Source organism: Parasteatoda tepidariorum, chromosome 3, assembly GCF_982258835.1.
Source record: "Parasteatoda tepidariorum strain Cologne lab strain chromosome 3, Ptep-v5.0, whole genome shotgun sequence".
NCBI classification, from domain to species: Eukaryota; Metazoa; Arthropoda; class Arachnida; order Araneae; family Theridiidae; genus Parasteatoda; species Parasteatoda tepidariorum.
The window spans coordinates 18,159,410-18,179,116 of record NC_141757.1 but is presented as its reverse complement, the minus strand read 5'-3'; the positions used below and the strand labels follow the sequence as shown (position 1 = coordinate 18,179,116).

The window sequence follows — 19,707 nt, the reverse complement described above, 5'->3', positions numbered from 1 at the left end:
ATTATTGAAACTCGTACTGTCGCCCAGCACAGCATTTGCTGATAATCTTGTAATAAATTCTGTTTGTATCATGTCAGAAAATAATTAAAACTTGCATTTGAACCAGACACAGAGCCTTAGTGGAGAGATCCAAATACTATAAATATACTCACTGTAAATAAAATAAGAGCCTCAAGATTATGCGATTTTCCCACTCTTCACACCTTTCCTCTCTTCGTTACTGTGGTATCTGCAAATACCCCCATATTACCATTTATTTTTGAAAAATACTACCATGGGGAAAAGGGAAGATTTTTTGTAACAGAGATGGAAAAGTGTGTGAAGTAGAAAAATGCTTAACCTTGAAATGTCTATTTAATTGATAAAGAGTTAAGTGAAAAAGCAGTTCAAATTCTAATTAAAAGACTCTACTCCCACACACCCAAAAATAAGTTAATAAAATGTCGTTAAATAAAAAAATCATTTTCAAAAGGAAAAGTAATTTAGTGTGAAAACTATTACACATTATCACAAAAACACACATCATCAGGAAATATTTTAATAATGAATTTAGTTTTACAGTTTATGAATATATTTAATTTTCAATAACAGTCAAACGTAACACACATCAGGGCATAATCTAAACGCTATTATGAACAGACCATTATAAACAATGAACTATTTGCATAGATTTAAAGTTGAGTGCCCAACAGCGATTTATACATAACAATGACAAATATTCACATTCTCAAAACAATGTCAACATTTATTATATTCTATAGGGAAAAAAATAAATTTTGTCGACTCCATTTTCTTTTATACTTTCACCCTTAAAACCAAATCACACACGAAAGCATTCCATGAATTTATTGAAATGTAGACAATCAATCAAAACAGCGAGCTCAGGATCAGCAATGTTAAGTGTTATTGGCAGTTTGTCTAATTCTTCGGCACCTACATGCAGCTTGGGCCTCACTTTCGATCGCTGGGATGTTATGCAGGTAAGATGAAAGAAAGAATGAATATTGAATGAATCTCTTATCAAAATTCACTTGGGTCATGACTCCTAGAAGAAAATAATCATGAAAATGCAATTAATCACTAAGTTGAAGATAGTTGAAAACAGGCAAAGTGACAGGCTAAGTTGAAAAACAGGCAAAGTGACATTTTGAAAACGAGCAGATTTCCAAATTTAAGAACATGTTATAGTTGGTCTGTAAGTATAGGACATTTATTTTCATTTAAATAAAGCAATTTTTAATAACAAGTTTTTTTTTAAAGCAGAGTCCTGTTGTCCTCATACAATAAAAGTGGAATTTCCTAAAATTCACTAAAATTTTCACAAATTCACGAGAATCACTTAACATATTCCTCCATTAAACTCGTTATTTATTTTAACACAGAATAAGATACCATTTTAGAACATAATTTTTTTGAACATTTATGATAAATTTGTCAAAATCAGATAATTTGTCTTGAAAAGAAAGTAATTCAATTCTCTCTTCTTGCATTAACAAAGCTATAACTAGAAAAATATTGAGTAATTCCAGTTTCAGTGTCATAACCACAATATGATACAATAACTTGAAATAAAATTTTTGGATTGTTTATGTAAAAATGTTCAATTGTGGTTGGATATTTAGAAACATTTCTTTTTCTGTTTACAGCTAGAAATACAATTTAATGCACCCATATATTTTGAAAGTTAAACACCTACATACATTTTAAAAAGCTCATATAATCCAAGATGAATATAGTTCAGCAACTAAGTTTTATCAATAACATGCATAACAATTTGATTACAGTAATTAAATGCCAAAATATACTATCATTGCCTAATGTATCATAAATGAAACAGTTATTAAATTTAATTAATAATTTTTTTTGTTATTTTAAGTATTGGTATGAATTAATGAAAAAATGTTCAGTTGTAAAAAGAGAAAAAGTTGGCAATTTAAAGTGTTAAATACAGTTTATGCTCTTTAGTACAATCTCCCATTGCAATGAACTTTCTACTATAATAACTAATATGTTAAGTCCAATGTTTTAAATGCTATCAACGCCTTGTAATTCTGAACTCAATCCAGAAGATAAAGGAAAACTTCGTTCAAGTATTGGGACAATATGTACATATGTGTATATCTGATGTATGCCAAATTACAAGGTATATATAATTTATACAGCAACCGCTGTCGTAAGGGTTTCTGCAACCGAAAAAACTAAAATGCTAAAAATTGACTGCTACCCACTAAAAAAATGATATCTTAAAAAAAAAAAAGCAATCTTCATAGTCACAATAAATACTAATACACACATATTAAACAAATGATTTAAAAATACATTTGCAACTAATTTTTCATTGCAAACATAATATTTAATGCAAGGTAATGAAATTTTTATTTATATGAAAAATAGCAGCAGATTATTGATAACTAACTGAGTAGAAATTAATAACTTACACAAAATAGTATTATCTAAAAGAGTAAAATTTATACCAGATAAAATTCACATCGCTCATATCAAAAATACAAAAACATGACAAAGTCTTATGAACTGATAGTCTAATTTTAAAAAAGCCAAAAAATTAAAGCATTAAACAATCTATTAAATTAAGTCTTTAAGCTTGTTTGTACCAATCAAATATAAACATAATTATACCAAAGTTTTATATAAGTACTAATAAGAGATTTGTCTATTATTAAGCAAATCTAAATAATAGGAGTATAGAATTCAAATTATGGCGGTTCTTAAAAATATAATTAATAAGTATTAATAGTCTATAAACTTACAATAAAGTGTTTTCTAAAGCATCCCATGCTTCTTCAAATCTTTTATTTCATTTTATAATTTTCTCTGAATTTATTTTAATAAAAACCGAGTGAATTAGATTTCCATGTGCTCAACCCTTGCTTTAAAGATATATTTACACATAAAATCTCACATCAACATTTACAATTATTAAATATCACTGCTAATATGAACAATTCATTACCTAATGTCTAAAAGCACTAAAGATACAATCCAACAACAGGAAAAGTCATAATTCAGTGTTTTAAGTTGACGTTGAAGAGTTTTTCCTCCGAAGAATTGCAGAGAGCAGTCTAAAAATTGAAATCACTCACTACATCATAATAAAATTTTTTTTCATGCGTAGTGTCAGTGAATGGTTTCTTATGTTTTCTTTTTTACTTTCTAAATTTAATTTTTTTAAATAAAAATATAAAGTAACATATTTCATAAAATTATGCCTTTATTTAAAATCAAATTTTTACAACATCTCTTAATATGTTGAACTAGCATTATAACTAAGCAAAAATTGCGCAAGATAAATTATTTCTGTATTTAAAAAGTTTTATTCAAGAAGTGTTAAAAAAGTAGTGATTCAAAAATTAAAGATTTCTTGGAAAATAATAACTATAAAGTTAAATTTTTATTCTAAAAAAATGGTGTGATTCGATTAATATATAGATCTATGAAGCTTGATTCTATCAGACATCAAGTTTAACTAAACTTTTCTTTAAATAAAGTAGGAAAAAAAAAGGTTTTGTTAGAAAAATAAAATTTATATTGTTGACTAAATATATACCTTCCGATAGTATTTAATATTGGAAATATTTTAAGGAATACTGGTTGCCACCACTCCCTCTAAAAAAAAAATTTCTGCGGGTGCTCTTGAGCAGAACAACATAAAATGAATTGATAAATGATAAAAAAAAAATAATATTGAAACTACTTTTACAATTTGAACATTTTTCAATAACTTTTAAACTAAATTATTTTATTAACACTGGCTTATTTTTACTAATAGTTTATTGATTTATACATAAAAATATAAACTGTTGTGAAAATTTTTACTTAATGATTTGATACCAGACAGAAGATGAAATGGATATATAATTATGATATTTTAAGGAAATAATTATTTTTTCATAATTCACTTTTAAAATACTTTTTTAAATTATTTTAGAAGCGATGCAAGTAGTGCTAAACCTCCTTTTTTTCAATTTTAATCTATAATAGCTTTTTCCTCCATACAACTACAGAAAAATAAGATTAATTATTTTTTATCTCCAAAATTTCGATTTCAATAAAGGGAAAAACAAGTGCACAGAAATTAAAGCAGAACAAAAAGAAATAAATCGATAAATGAAAATAAAATATAAATGAAAAAAAAAAAACCTACACATCACATTATTGTCTTTTAAAATATAATTCTTGTATTTCAAAGAATAAAAAAAGAAACAGAAGTGATCTAGAGATCATTTCAGACACATTTTAATTCAGCATAATAAATAATTCACTCAGAGAATTTCATTAAAAGCGATCTTATGAAAATTTAATAATTTATTGCAAAATGGTCTTTGCAGTAGAATAATGAAAAAGTTGCAAACAGTTGGCACATTATTTTACTATCGTGTTTGATGGAACTAATATTACCATTTTAATTCTTTTGGTAAATTAAAACTTTTTTTATTTGGTGTGTTAAAAGCTGAGCTATAGCAACATGGTACAGTACATGTAGTTTGTGCATGAAGCTATCTTTGTTAATTTTTATGGAAGATCTATTTGGCATGGCAGATGATTTCACTATACCAGAAAGAGGCAGGTGTTGTAGTGGTCCCGAATTCTGCCCTCATGAGTGGAGGTGGGAAAAATAGCTGCGATTTACGAGGCAGGGCTAATCAAACAATTTTTAACAATAATTACTAAATATCTAGAAACCCCACTGAACTAAAATTAGTGTCTATCATCGTAAAATGACATTTTAATTTCAATTTAAAAAAATAAAAAAAGTATGCAGGTTCCTCATTTAGAGCTATTTAAAGCTTTTTAAATTTAAACAAGGTGGACTAAAAATAAAATAAAAAAGTAAGAACAGAAAATTTATAGTATTAATTTCTGAGTTATATATTGAAATCTTGTGATCGACTATAGAGTGTAATTCAAAATATATGAAATAAAATTGGGTTATAAATACTACACTGAATGGTTAGAAATCACTTTTTCACATCAAATGCATAGAAATAGAAAACATAATCTAGCAACAAATTAATAATACATAAAATTGTGAAATATACATAAATTTTTAAAAAATTGCCAATGTCGTGGCTAGCATTAGTAACCATCCAATCATTAAAAAAAAACTTTAATGATGGGTTAACACTCAACCTGCTGAGTTAGTGTTTTAATATACTTCAAAATAGAACAGCCACTTAACTATAATTACTAAAACACTATGTAAAAATATTTATTTGCACAACTAAATTGCAAAACTAAAAATTTCATAATATAGTTTCTGAAATTACAATTACTCTTTTATCAGCGTTTGGTATTACTATATCAAAAAAAGATCATATAAAATTGAGAAAAATTGCTAATTTATTGAATTAATAATTTTTTACTTTCACACTGTGGTTGAAAAAAATTAAAAAAAAACATACATTAACAATTTATTATTTATAAGTAAGAAAAGGTCAAAAACATTAACAATTTAAATGAAACAAAAGAGTTAACTTAAATGTCAAAAATTTATTTTATATTAATACACAATAATCATTTAAAAAGAAAACTATAAAGTTTACATGGAAATAGAACAGAAGAAAAACATGATAATATGCTTTTCTTTTTCAAAAAAAAAAGTATTATTTTTTATTTTTTTTGGATGACATCCCCGGCATTACAGCAACTCTTTTCTATTATAATGAGAGATAAATAATCTCCTTTGATATTCCATTGAAACTAAGTTCTTTAAATGCCCATTAGAAAATCTATTTTTTTTTCCATCAATCTCAGAGAAACTTGCAGAAAAAATAAGTGTCAAACACGTTTACACTTTCAAAACAAAATTACTCTCTTGACATTTAATAATTTGAAGGCAAAAAATTAAAAAGAAACTATTCTTCTATGCCTGTTCTTCTGATGCTATAGCATATTAGATATGAAACAGTTTGTTCTATCAAGGCCTAATACGTAATGAAATTAATAATCGTAATGAAATTAATAATTACAAAATTAATAATCGAATGAGAATATTGCACTCGCATCTGGAAAATAACATTTCATGTATAAGTTCATTAGCTTTGTAAAAATTCAGTTCCAATTTTAGAAAAATTATTTTTAAATTGTACAATAAACTTATAAATCATATTTTTCTTGAGTGAAAATGTTCTAGATTTTTATGAAATGTTTGAGTAATATTTCTTCTTAGTTTAGAATTCAAAAATAAATAAATAAATAAAATATAAGTAAAAAAATTTAGAAAATTTTCTCCAGGGTCGTTTATTTTCAAGTTACATGAGTTACTCACATTCTTCTTAATTTTGTTTAGACTTTTCAGTTTTCAAGGCGTATGCTACTCAATGAAAACCTTTGCTCACACTCTATGCTTTACATTTGTGTTATTATCAATTATTTTGTCTTGTTGGTTTTTTTTAATTTACTTTAAAGAGTATCATAGTCTGTATTTTCAAAATTAAGTCTCTCGCAATAAAGATGATCTTTAATGAAAAGCTACATTTATATCCTTGTACAACAATTTAAGAACTTGATAATTATGAATAAATTCCATCATTTATTTGATAAGCTAAGAGTAAATATTTAGGTTTAATTTTGTAAACTCACCATATAGAAAATTCACCTTATAATGTCTTGGTTGTACTTAGATCAAGAGTCAAAGATATGTTGCTTAAAGTAAAGTAATTTATACATAAGTGAAATGGAGTTTATTAAAAAATGGAACACAACCTTCCAGGCCATTGTGCTTCTTTGTCAGTTAGGGGCACATACACAACACCCATTAGGGATGTCCTCCTTATGGTGTTATCAGGTAGTTTTTCTATCTGCTCTAGCATCTGGTTGTGTCCTTCTCTTCCAACAGGTACAATCAGTTTACCACCCACTTTCAGCTGATTTACCAACTATAAAAGAATCAATAAATGAGATCTTTCGTACACAGAAAAGAAGTTAAAAACTTTAATCTGGGAGGTACAGAAAGGATTTGATAAATCAACATTATTTCAAACTTTATAATTCATTCTCTCAAATAGAGATATTTAATCCATAAGGATGAAATGGGTAAAAACGAACCCTCTCCGATTGTCAATGTTTTCTGGTTCTTAATGACAAGAATTTCATCGCCATTGGCAACTAATTGAGGAATTAATGAAAACAAGATGTCAGTAATGTCAATTCTATATCGCAACCAATTTCTTCCATTTTTAGAATATTTTTAAAGGATTTAACTCCTGCTGAAAGTTTATTGCTTAGATTAAAGTTTTTATTGTAAAAGGACTTGACTGTAGATTCATAGGGACAGAAAATATTATTCACTAAATCGGGGATAATTTGTAATATCGGGGCAAAATAAAAATAGACTAAACTTATGGAAAATTTCGAACACATCTAATAAACAAATGCACAAAATAAATAGAAATCTTTCACTTTTTATTTAGGAATTTAAAATACAGTGAATAATTACGTGCTGATTTATTTGAAATTTTAAAGCATTTCGTGAGTAAGGTTTGCTTATTTCCTTGATTTCTTACTTCAAAGAGTTCTTTTTCGACGTCATGAAGAAAAGAAAATACTCCCTCATTTACATCTTGCTGCATTATGTAAGTTTTTACTGTTTCCAAACCGTGCAAAGCATCAGAAAAAGTAACAGTTTTTACTGTAGATTGATTACCATCATCGACTTCTGTCAGAGTCGCTATTCATTGATTCCTATAAATCTACTTCATTAATTAATATAACTGGTTAAATTGTGAGATTCGGTAAATAGGGGTTCGTTACACCGAGGTTCGATTGCATTGCAAAGCTAATGTTATTCAAATTATCATATAAAAATTTTATCAATATTGTATTACAATGCAAAAAAATTTCAAACATTAAAAAAAAAAAAACTATAATTAAGAAAAATTATATAAATGAGTCAAATACCTCTGGTGGCAATTCAGGAGCAGCAGCCCCTACATGAATAGCATCATAAGGAGCCTCTGCTTCATACCCTTGCCTCCCATCACCAACTGCAATGGAAATTATTAATAGTTGTAAAGTTAAATTATAAATGGTTGGGCCAAAAGAAAAACAGATCACCCTGAATAGCTTTTGATTTAATGATTGGATCTTCACCTTCTAGAACTCAATCTTGATGGTTAAAGGAGATATTCTCAAAGATGCTAATTAATTAGTCCAGACGATATTTTAAGTAAAGAAATCGGACCCAAAAACGTATTTTCTCTGAATAAACACTCTTTTCAACAGATTCAGATTTCTAACCCAAAAAATATAGGAGGTTTTGTGACTGATTTCGTAACTTAAATTATCGTCTGTATTAATTAGTTAGGTTATTTGAGGTCACCCCTTTAAACCATTAAGAATCAGTTTAAGGACGGGAAATTCTGATCATTAGATCAAAAATGATTAAGGGGACCGTTTTTTTATCATACTGTACATGACATAGCACCCCAAGTTATAAAATGTATGAAAACTAATGAATAATAATAGAATAGTCTTTTTGTATGAAATGATGAATTTTGATATGACAAGATTTAATAGAACATTTAAACAACCAAAATTTGAGTTACATTAACAAAAATTAATGTCTAAGATAATTAACAAAAGGTAATGTCAAAGAGGTTTATAAGAAAAAAATAGTGCATGGAGTCCCTCCGCGCGGAAGAAGTTAAACTTCGTAACCTGCGACGTTCATTGTAGAAGAATCAGCAGTCGTAGAAGGATCGCTAGTTCTATTCAACGATTCTTTTTCCTGCTCCGCTCGCTTCCGTGCCCTGTAATAACGGTAATATTGTGCATTTTTCCCTCGTGGACCTCTTGAACCAGTTGAAGTGCTTGTTGTTGTCTCATCGTCTCGCCATGGAAAATGTATTTGCATTAATAATGTATGTGAATGCGTCATAATGTAATTTCAAAAGAGAAAACCTAACAATCAATTGATATTCACAAGAGACGTACCTTGACATAACCTTAAATCTGTCGCATTGTCCGTGGGATTATTTTCACTCATTTTTTACAATTGTTATCCACTAAATTTGAAAATAAAAAATACTATCCTATTAAATTATATGTGTATCAAATCAAACTAAAAAAAATATTTATAGAAAAACAATACTTTTATGACTTTTATGCTAGTGAGAACCAAAACAATATTGAAATGAATGAGGGAAAACTGGATCCTACCACGTGATTTCCCAGCCAAAAAAAATGTAGCGTTAAACGTTTAACGCAACCTTGTTGGAAGTAGCATAACTTCAAAAAAAAAAAAAAAAAACAGAAAATTATGTGCAATGCAATAATATTTTTCAACACACGTTGCATTAAATATAAAGTAAAGACAACTGCTTTATTGAATTAATATAAACCATCCATCTATGAAACTTTCATTAAACGAGTCCTAATGTATGATACAGAGATCTGGCATCTAACAAAAAATAGAGAATAAAAAATATCAGTTTTTAAGAAAAAAGTTCTAGGATGTATTCTTGGTGGTGCCAAAGAAAAAGGCTTTTACCAAAAACGTTTTGACTTGGAAGTTTTCAGAATTTTGAAAGAGTCAAATATCATAAAATGCATTAAAATTAAAAGATTGAGCTTGGCGGCTCAGTAAAGAGTTGGAAAAGAAGGCCAAAACAACTACCATTTCAATGTGATTAGGTTAAAAAAAAAACTGGCAATCCAAGTGAATTCATTGGTTGTCCATAAAGAATCTTTAACAGAAGGCCTTGGCCGACCCTAAGCAGTTATGCCAATCACGATGATGAATATAAATCCAGATAGGAATTTAAAATCATCAATGGATATGTAAAAAGGTATCATGCATCTGTACAAGGTTAAAAAAAATTAAAAATTGTGGCAAAACAAGTATCAATTTAATATCTGAATGGACATTTAATGTATTATAATTATGTTTATATTGTTACAAAAAAAATTATATTTGAGGTTTATGACAATTTCAGAAGCACGTTTTTACATTGGATATTCATAACATGACATGGTTAAAAGAGGTGTTATAATAACCATACAATTCGATAAATATTGAGTATATGCATAATTTTGTTATAAAAGTAAGGATATCACAGAAAACTAAAAAAAATATTATAAAAAAATATACATAAAAATATCATATAATATAATAAGGGTGACAACAAAGGAAGGAACAAATAAAATAAAAGGAGGAAATCAGAAGGGGACCTTCTGGATGTGGAACCCGTGTTAGCAGTAAAAAGGATAGGAAAATTAGCCGTAAATTCCCAAATGAACAACCCATAGCAAAGGATAAGGCCAGGATCTTTGGCTGCAATAACCTTAATTTCATTTTCTTACATTGCGTACTTACTAACTTAAAAATTCAATGCTCATAATCATGAGAAAAATTTAAATTAAAAGCATAAGCATAAAAGGTTTTTATAAGCAGATGTCTCTGAAATTTCTAGCACTCAGAGAATTTCCTTGTATTCTAGTATATGTTAAACATTTTTCTGACATCAATTTCATAATAAAAAAAAACTTACCTTTTAATTAACATGTTTTAAAAGTTTATTGAGTTAAAATAGTTGCTCTATCAATAAAATAAAAATTTAAAAATGCTTTTATTGTATAACAAAAACATAATAATGGTTCACAAAAATTATGAAGACATAGTTAAAAATTAGAACAAAATTAAGAACCAGTTATATAGTTTAAAAAAAGTGTTAATTTATAAAAATGTATTTTATTCAATAATAAATACATACTTAATGGTTCATAAAAATTTAAGAACAAAACTGGGTATATTGTTAAAAAAAAATTAGCAACTCTATTTTTAGCTGACATACAGAGTTAAGAAAAACATTACACAACATAAAATATTTTCTATTGTTTTACTTAAATTAATTTTAATAATTCACAAATTCAACTAAATTTTTATGTATAAAAATTTTGCACCAATAGGCAGGAGTCAGATTTCCTTAGAACAACATACTCATATGCATTGATAAATTTCATTATTAAAACTATATTCAGAATTTTAAAAAACTGACATTATATGAGAAATTCTTAGTTACAAGGAAAGCAGTTATAAAAGAAAGAAAAAAAGTATTCACCGACTAGTTTTATTCTCCCACTTTCAATAAGTCCTGGCTGATCTTTTTTAACATTTTCAATGGACATGTTAACTAAATTCTCAATATGATCAATTCCAACAGCTTTACCTTTCTCTCCAACCTAGAATTTAAAAAAAAAAAATAAATTAAAAAAAAAAAAATAGATACAAATTAAGGAATAAATTTTAAGAATTTAAAAAAATAAGTCTAATTGTTTTTTTTCTTTTTTTTTAAAAAAAAATATATAAATTTTTTAATCAGAAAAGATACATGTAACTAAGTTAACGGGATATTTTTCAAAATTTGTTTAATGGATAATAAATAAAAAACATAGTTAGAAAGAAATAATTTTTTAAAAAAAAATTAGGCAAATGATGTTTTCTTTTAATGGAATTTGTGCACAAAAAAAAATTATCATTTTGCCAGATATAACACACACATTACAGATGCAGCACAGACGTTTGAAACTGAGTATCATTTATAATCGTGCACACTTGACCGCAAAATATATAATTAAACATTTAAGAAAATTTGAAAATAGAAACAAAAAGTATAAACCTAAACTCAAACAAATAGCTCAAATGAAAGTAACAAATAATAAAACAAATAATAAAAAGTTAGAAAATACAGTCAAATCTTGATACCACAAACTTAAAAGGAGGTATGAAAAGAAATTAATGTCTGAAAAAGTCAACATAGATAAGTAAGAAATGGTTTTGCATTTTAAATTATATGCAGTTATTACAAAAATAGAAAACAATAATATTAAATTATTTATAAAAATTTTTTTCTTCAGAATTTAAACTGGTAATTCAATACCAGTTTTTTTTTATTCTTTTACTTATATAATTTACAACAGGGGCAGAACTTGTGGCCTGAAAACTGATAGCAGCCCTTGAATGATCAATGAGTGACTATCTGCCTTGCAACCAAAAATTGGAAAAAGCTATATAAATAGTACAAGAAATTTTATAACTGTTTTTGTAACTTTGAAAGAAAAAAAGTGCAAAATTTATGAGATTAAAATTTCAAAATGTAGGATCAAAAATATAAAATTTTATTTAAAAATAATCATGTTTAAAACAAACATAATTGTAGGCATTGATCAAAAATTACATACAGGAGGGAAAAAAAATTCACAGAAATTTTTTTAATTTAATAACATTAAAGAAGAAGTATAAAAAAATTTAAATATTTTTAAATTCAAAAATATTCTACAAAAACTTTTTTTTATTTCTAAGATAAACTGATACATAATAAGATAATTATTTAAGAATAATAAGTTTATAATCTATCAGGAGCTCTAAAAAATGAATAAAGCTAAAAGATGTTTGTTTCTATAATTAAAATGGCGAATATATATTTAAAATACTATATATTATTTGCGAAGCTTAAAAATTTACAGTTTTGAAGTACAGCCTTTTCAGTGTAGACTGACAGAAAAAAGGAATAAAAATTTATACACAGAAACACATGAGACATAGAAAAAAAATAAAAATATGCAAACATATACATTATTAATATATTTTTTAAATGTATGACAATTTAACTAAAATAAATAACAAAAATTATTTTCAAAAATAACCATATCCTAAAACACTGCTAATCCCATCCTAAAAAACAGCTAAAATTATCCTAAATAAAACAAATATAATACTGAAATGTTTTAACTTGCAGTAAAAATTCCTGTTACTTTATAATGAAATATAAAGATCCAATTTCAAAGCAACAGGAAATCATATATATGTAGAATTCATGCATAAATATTAAATAGGCATTTGAAAAAAGAATTAAAATTTACAGCATGATAAAAGCTATACATGAAAGAATAAAATTTTTTTTATCATAATTACGTGTATTGTTTTAAAAATTTCTTACAAGAAAATAATTGTAGATTACTTTAATCATCTAACCTCAAACCCAACAACAAGACTCAAACGTGAGTTAATGTAATCATTTTATCCCAAATTAAAAAGTGTAAATAGATTAAATACTTAACTTTGGATTGCTTAACAGTAACAAAGTAAATTAATTTGCCAATTCATAAATAAAAATATTATCATAAAATTAATATTATTATATAATACTGATGTATGGTCACAAGAAGCAAGGAAAAAGCTGGCTACTTTTAAAGCAATAGAAAATACCAACTCAGAGTTCATCAAACAACTTTGCATCAAAATGACAGAGAATGAAGATCACATATTGAGAACTACTTAAATTAATACTAAAACAGTATTGCAAAAATTAACAAAATAAAAATATTACCATCAATGCCATACAAGTTGTAAGATAGCCACTGCCAGAACCCACATCCAATGCTTTTGCTCCTTCATACAAATTATCTTTCAACAACTCCAAAGCATGAGCATGCTGAAATATTAAATTATTATTCTAAATGAAACTGAAATATTTTCTCTTTAATTGTCAAAATAGAATGTAGATTTGCCATATTAACCATAAACTTAAATAGGTTAATTTAAACTGTATAACACTGAGTGTGAATAACTGTAATGATTGTTATGAAAGATAAAAAATCTATAATTCCTGTAAAAGGGAAAAGTAATAATTTTATAATACTAAAATATAATTATATTATACTAGAGTATAATTGTATTATGATAAAACCTGTAGAATCAATTTGCTAAATAAAATTCAATTTAACCTTATTCTTTAGAACTATTACAAAATAGAGCTAAATAATTTAAATTCAAAACTTTAATGTAATATTTTAATTCCCTTAATTATCACTTAAAATTAAACATTCATACTATGTATTTTTAACTATCCATTATGAACAAAAGAAATTCATTCTTTAAAAATAAATATTAAGGTTAGAAAAATACTTTATGTAAACTAAATATGTTTTCCAGAGATCTCCAAAGGAATTAAAAAGGGCAAGGCACTGCCTCCCTGAAAAGAGCACTTAGATTTTTGAAAGGGCACTCACTTAACACTGTAAAAATTTATCCGAAATGTACAATATTATGTAATACCTGAAATATATACTCAAAAGTTTTTAAACTACTATCTTAAACTATTTTGTGTGCATACATTTCAAAAAGTAATTCTCTCTCATTATGAAAATAAGAGAAAAATTTGTAGTTTATAAAAATGATTAAAACATGCTAAAAGGCAATCTCTGTTCGCATTTTTTTTCCTTCAAAAAAAGAAAACTAAAAAAATGATTAATCTATAAATAGCTTGAAAGCCATTTTCTATAATTTAAACTGAAAATTGAAGAAAATAAACATTTAAAAGTGTATTTAAAATTTTTTTTATTTGTTTAATAAAGAGCTTTAAAATCACAAAAGGGATATTAATATCCCCTCAAAAAAACATCATTATAAAACTTTAACCAGTTCAGAATTATCCTAACAAAGTAAATATTTGTAATAGTAATCAGAATTAAATCTATAAACACAGATAAATTTTACCAGTGTTTGATTATTTAAACAGTAAATTAATTTCTTTCAAAATGGAACATGAATAAAAATACAATGTGTTTAAGGAATGGCGGTTAATTTTTACAAAAAGGGTAAAGAAAAGGTGCATTTATTGGGATCAAAGGGCAGGCAGGGTGGGCCGCCCTTAAAAAAAATGCATATGGAGAACACTGTGTTTTCATTTAAAACCATGATACAATAAAGATAATAAAATTAATTTTTCATAAAAGCTTACAAACAAGTAAATTTTTTAAAGAGTTTTAATCTTATCAATGCAAGCTGTCTAATAGTTTTGAAATAAATAGTTGCTTAAACTTCTGAGTCTGCTACAAATAAGTAAATTGGCCCCTAATTTACTTAATTGTATATTGTTTTTAAAAGGGATACAAAAACAAAATTTTAAGAGGCGTAGAGAAGAACCTTAGAACTTGCTTTTTTAAAAGTATTTTATGGAACTACCGTTTTTCCAAAAGTTAAATTTGTGAAGGTACCACTAAATGGTATTAAATTTCCCCTGGACAGACTCCTGGGGTTAGACCCAAACTACGATCACCCCTGAATATATTTATGAAGGACATGGAGCATCAATAAAAACAATAAATAAAAGTTACCATATGAGGTGCACTTATAGTGACTGCATATCCTATTCCCTGAGGAGAGTCCATGTAAGGGTTATTCTTGCAATAGTTGACTCTATCCACAGCCAGCATTGTTCTTTCAACTTTGGGATCTTTTATAATGCCATTTTCTAAACAACATAAATTATGCTTATGTTTAAATATTAATAAAATATTTAAATATTTTAAAATCATATTGCCAGTAATAATTTAATTTATATAAGTGCAAACTATTGTTACTATTTTTTATAAGTTGATTTAAGCAAAGTAAATTTTAAAGAAGATATAAAAATGACAATGCTTTTCATTTTTTCTCTCTCTTCTTTCTGTGGCATTAAATGAGGGCTTAGTTTGTTTTTGAATTTTGGTTTGGTTAAAGATTTTCAGAAAGTTATGTGCTTTGGTTTGAAATAAGAATATTTTTTAATAGGTTTTTTGAACAATGTTTTCCTTTTGTAATTAGACTACATATTTTAATTTTGTATTTCTTTTCTCTCTTCCTGGACTATTTACAAAACATTTGAGGTACAGAGAGAGCAATTTTTAGACATTTGTTGCGTTCTCACGATAGAAAAGATTTTGTGTTTTTATGACTTCCGGAGCTGGCACCCCCTGACGACGTCAGCTTTGGTAGTAATTTTCATATTTTTCATTATTTTCTTCCTTAAAATTTTCTATTGGTTTCAATTTTCTTATGAAATTTCTGCTGCATTGCAGAACCTTCCTTTGGAATTGTAGTACAGTAGGGAACCGATTATCCAGAACGGTCGGGATCATCGCTATTCCGGATAACTGATTTTTCCGGTTTTCTGAATCGCTACAAAAGCCGCTTTTTTTATTGTTAAACCAACTAAAAAAAGAAAAAAAAAATATTTGGAAAAAATCTTAAAAATAAGAAAAAACAATGAAGTAATACACTAATGATTATTTCAAAAATGATGGTAAGGTAAACATCTTTAAAAAAAGAAAGAAAAATCGTAAAATCTTATGAGGAAAAAATTTTTTTTTTTAAAAAATGGCGAGAAAATGTATCGAATTTCGTTCCGGTTTTTTGGTTTTCCGATTTCTGGATAATGGGTTCTGTACTGTATATAAATTGCTCTATACATGATTTTTTATTTCTCTTCTTATTATTTAAGTAAAGCAAAGCATCTGTATTTCATTTTTTTCCATTTGAAATTTATTGATTACACTACCTTATGAATTATTTTATCACTTTGCACATTGCACAGAAAATTTGCACATTGGTTTAATTTTTTTTTTTTTACACAATTAAATATTTCAACTAGCATTTTTAATTTCGACAGAAAATTAATAATAAAATTCATAAAAACTTGAAAAATTCTTAATTAAGGTATAGGTATTTGGCATGCTTAAATCAGCTTTATTATTTCAGCTATTGGCGACTGAAATAGACTACGGGAGGTGCATTGCAGAACTCTTTACCTATGGCTAACCTTTGCATGCCTTCACCATTAGCATGTGGATAGTAATAGAAGTAGGAAGTATGCTAGTTTCTGCCTTGAACTGATTAAAAAAACATTTTAAGTTTCGAAATTATATAAAACTCAAAACTACATTAAACATAATTCTTAAAACAAGCCACGCAAGAATTTAAAAAAATATTTTTGACAATTTAAATGCGAAGAGTATTATGGAAAAGGGAAGGAGCTAGACATGGATTTAGTATTCATCTTATTTGAGCATTGGTATAAGATAATGAATAATAAACTTTTTTTTCCATAAAAATATTTAAATAAAATTCAAAAATATGCACAATCTGGAAAAATAGATAATTCATTTCAAAAAATTTTTGCTTGCTAAAACTATAAAATAGCAATCTGTAATTAGTTTTCAATAATTTAATAATAAAAATAAAAATCTAAGCACTAATAATTACTAAAATGTACAATAAAAACATGCTAAAAGCAATGCATCATAGAGATTTTAACTTAAAAAATGACTCAATGCATAATACTCAAAACAATCAAATAAACACAAATTTAAAAGGAAAACTTTAGAAATTCATACTTTTTAAATTCAGCACAAGATCTGCATTATTTTTTCCATGAGAACGCCAAGCCATGAATGGAGGGACGAAGAAATTCAATATTGAGAACTGAAAAAATAAATGTAGTTTCCTCTGGAGCATTTACATAACTTTCCCAAAATGGAAACTAAAAGTAAAAAATCTATTTCAATATTCTATGAGAATAACAGCTTTATAAGAAATAAAAATACAATGATAAATTAACTATAAACTAAAATGTTTCTTTTTAAAAACTTCACATAATTATTAAAATTATTATACACTATTTCTTTGAAAAATAATATTCAAATAAAGGCTTAAAATGTCTTTATTAAATCTTGTTTTATCATGATTGATAAACAACATTGATGACATAAAAAGCATATTTTTTTAAAGAAAAGATGTAGGAAAATTTATAATAATTAATACTTTGCTTTGATTATAACCTGGTTGGAGAATAATCAAAGTTATGGAAAAGAAAAATTGCAAAAACCTTTCTCAATTAGCTAAACCTCATCATCATCATAATTGGCCAGACAGCCCAATGTGGGCCAATGCCTGCCTCAATTAGCTGAACATCAATTAGAAATTTTTTACTGAACATTCAATGAATGAGACAGAGAACACTTTCTACTCTGTGGTGAAAGAAAAAAGATCAATTCAACTATTATAGCCAGAATTAATTCAGAAAACAAATTTTACTTTCTGCCACCGGCACGGCGTCTTAGAACGTTAAAGAGTTCTTGCAGAAAGATTCTTGGTTTTATTTTCTGTAGAAATTTTCTTTTTACTTTTTTATGCAGGTATTACTATTGATTTCCTCATATCTTTCAAAATCTGATACTTTTAATATGATAGTGATTACAACTGAATCTCGAAATAAAAACACGAATTTAGTTACTCCATTTTGAAGACTCTGATTCCTGTGACTTTTCGAAGTCGATCTTTTTTTTTTTTTTTTTTCTCGGTAGTTACTGCAATGGACTTCACGATTTTTTTTTTATTAATTTGATGATGATTTAAAAAGGCGAAAAGGAAATAATTAGTGTGTTTTCCCCCTACAAAATACAAGAACATTGCTCATAATATTATAGAATTAAAAAAAATATTACAAATTCAATTAAAAAAATTATTTTATTTGATCCCAAAAGTTTTTTTTCCTTTTGAAGTTGATGCTTCTGCTACTTTAAATTCGTAACTTGTATATTTGTTATTTGAAAATTATCGTGCAGAAAGATATTAGTATTAGAGAGGTATGTCGCAGAAAGCCTACAAAAATGCTGCCACCAGGCCTATTATTAATTTACTGTGAAATAATCTACAATAGAATCTCTCACATCATTTTTTGAATCTTTCATTATTTCTCCTACATAATTTTATTTCAACAGATCCCTTACAAATGTAACCAGAATAATCCACACATTTGTCAAATAATCTGTTCTTCAGTAAAATATGAAATTTTAGCGATAATAGATAATTATTCAGCTAAAATACACTTAGATACTTTTCTAACTAGATGGCAACAAAAATCTATGTAGGATTATGCACCAAAATGGTCACCAAGTTCTAGTGCCAGGCTGTAGCACTAGAAACTATGAAAAACATAACAGAGAAAAGTACCGAATCTCAGTGTAAAATTTCCGACATATATTTCTTAAAATTTATTGCAAGTATGAGAACTGGGCATTGGCAGTTCGACAAGTGCAGCTGGCATAATTAGGCACTAGACAAGCAACAAATATACACTAAAATTGACTTGTTGATATTTTAATCTTTATATATCCTAAGTAGAAATTAAATCACACTTTGTTGATCTTTAAATGTCACAAAAGGTAATTTTTATCTGTGGGTTCAATAGGGATTTATTTTAAATGTCACAAAAATTAGAAATATAGCTGGAATTGGGTTTTAAACAGATTTATTTTATTAAATACCAGTAATAAATTACTCATTTTTGTTAAAGTCAGTTTTAAAATATTAAGATTCATGATTACAGCCTCCTCAAAAAATTTTAAAAAAATGTTACTCCAAAAATTAAACGAAATAAAAACCAAACTTGTTCTAGGAACAATTAATTACTGAAAGAAAAATCAATAGTATATATGACATTAATAATCAATTTAATACTTTGGAAACATTTAGTATTTTAAAATTATTAGCAAAGAAGTTTATCAAACAAAATGTCCATGGTCTAAGTCAAAATGAAAAAGAAACTTTTTATCAAAAAACTATTTTGAATACAATAACAAATTAATATATGAATTAAATAAAAATTACTTCACAAATAAAAATTTTGCAGAAAACCAAACCCGCATCAAAATATTTACGAAATTTTGAAGTAAATTTAGAACTCGGTTACAAATAAGCTTGTAAAATTTTTATATAAATATTGTTTTATTGAGTTGAAAACTATAATTAAAGAGACATAATATTGAGATAAAATAACATAAAATTTTATAAATGAAGAAAATTAAATTTCATTCAATATTTTATATTGATATTTTCTGCTTAATGCTAAAAACTTTTAACGATAACGA

The 19,707-nt window shown here is 26.4% G+C and overlaps 1 protein-coding gene across 10 annotated transcripts; it reads right to left on the bottom strand.

The window, feature by feature from the left end:
• Positions 1 to 522: 522 nt before the first annotated feature.
• On the bottom strand, positions 523 to 19,680 carry Pcmt (Protein-L-isoaspartate (D-aspartate) O-methyltransferase). Of its 10 annotated transcripts, none has more exons than XR_006225537.3 (9): positions 19,453 to 19,678; positions 17,173 to 17,318; positions 15,136 to 15,272; positions 13,347 to 13,451; positions 11,079 to 11,199; positions 7,918 to 8,003; positions 6,724 to 6,896; positions 2,972 to 3,080; positions 523 to 1,045 (listed from the first exon to the last, which is right to left on the bottom strand). XR_006225537.3 is itself a non-coding variant. In XM_087158900.1 (9 exons), the coding sequence occupies exons 3-9, from the start codon at positions 17,291 to 17,293 to the stop codon at positions 1,021 to 1,023; spliced, it is 768 nt and encodes a 255-aa protein (XP_087015026.1). In that variant the 5' UTR covers positions 17,294 to 17,318; positions 18,072 to 18,228; positions 19,448 to 19,505; the 3' UTR covers positions 523 to 1,020. The 10 variants fall into 10 exon arrangements, 3 of the variants coding, with proteins under 3 accessions (XP_087015026.1, XP_071043896.2, XP_042901609.2); XR_011638281.2 differs by having other exon boundaries at positions 6,601 to 6,896; positions 19,448 to 19,510; XR_015432435.1 differs by having other exon boundaries at positions 6,601 to 6,896; positions 19,453 to 19,510.
• Between the last annotated feature and the right edge of the window lie 27 nt (positions 19,681 to 19,707).

Coding starts and splice junctions, on each gene's coding strand:
- Pcmt (XM_071187795.2), bottom strand. CDS start 17,293: ATGCTCCAGAGGAAACTACATTTATTTTTTCAGTTCTCAATATTGAAT. Junction 11,200..13,346: donor CAACTTGTATGGCATTGATG/GTAATATTTTTA, acceptor TTTAAATTCTAG/GTTGGAGAGAAAGGTAAAGC. Junction 8,004..11,078: donor TGGGAGAATAAAACTAGTCG/GTGAATACTTTT, acceptor TTTCCATTGCAG/TTGGTGATGGGAGGCAAGGG.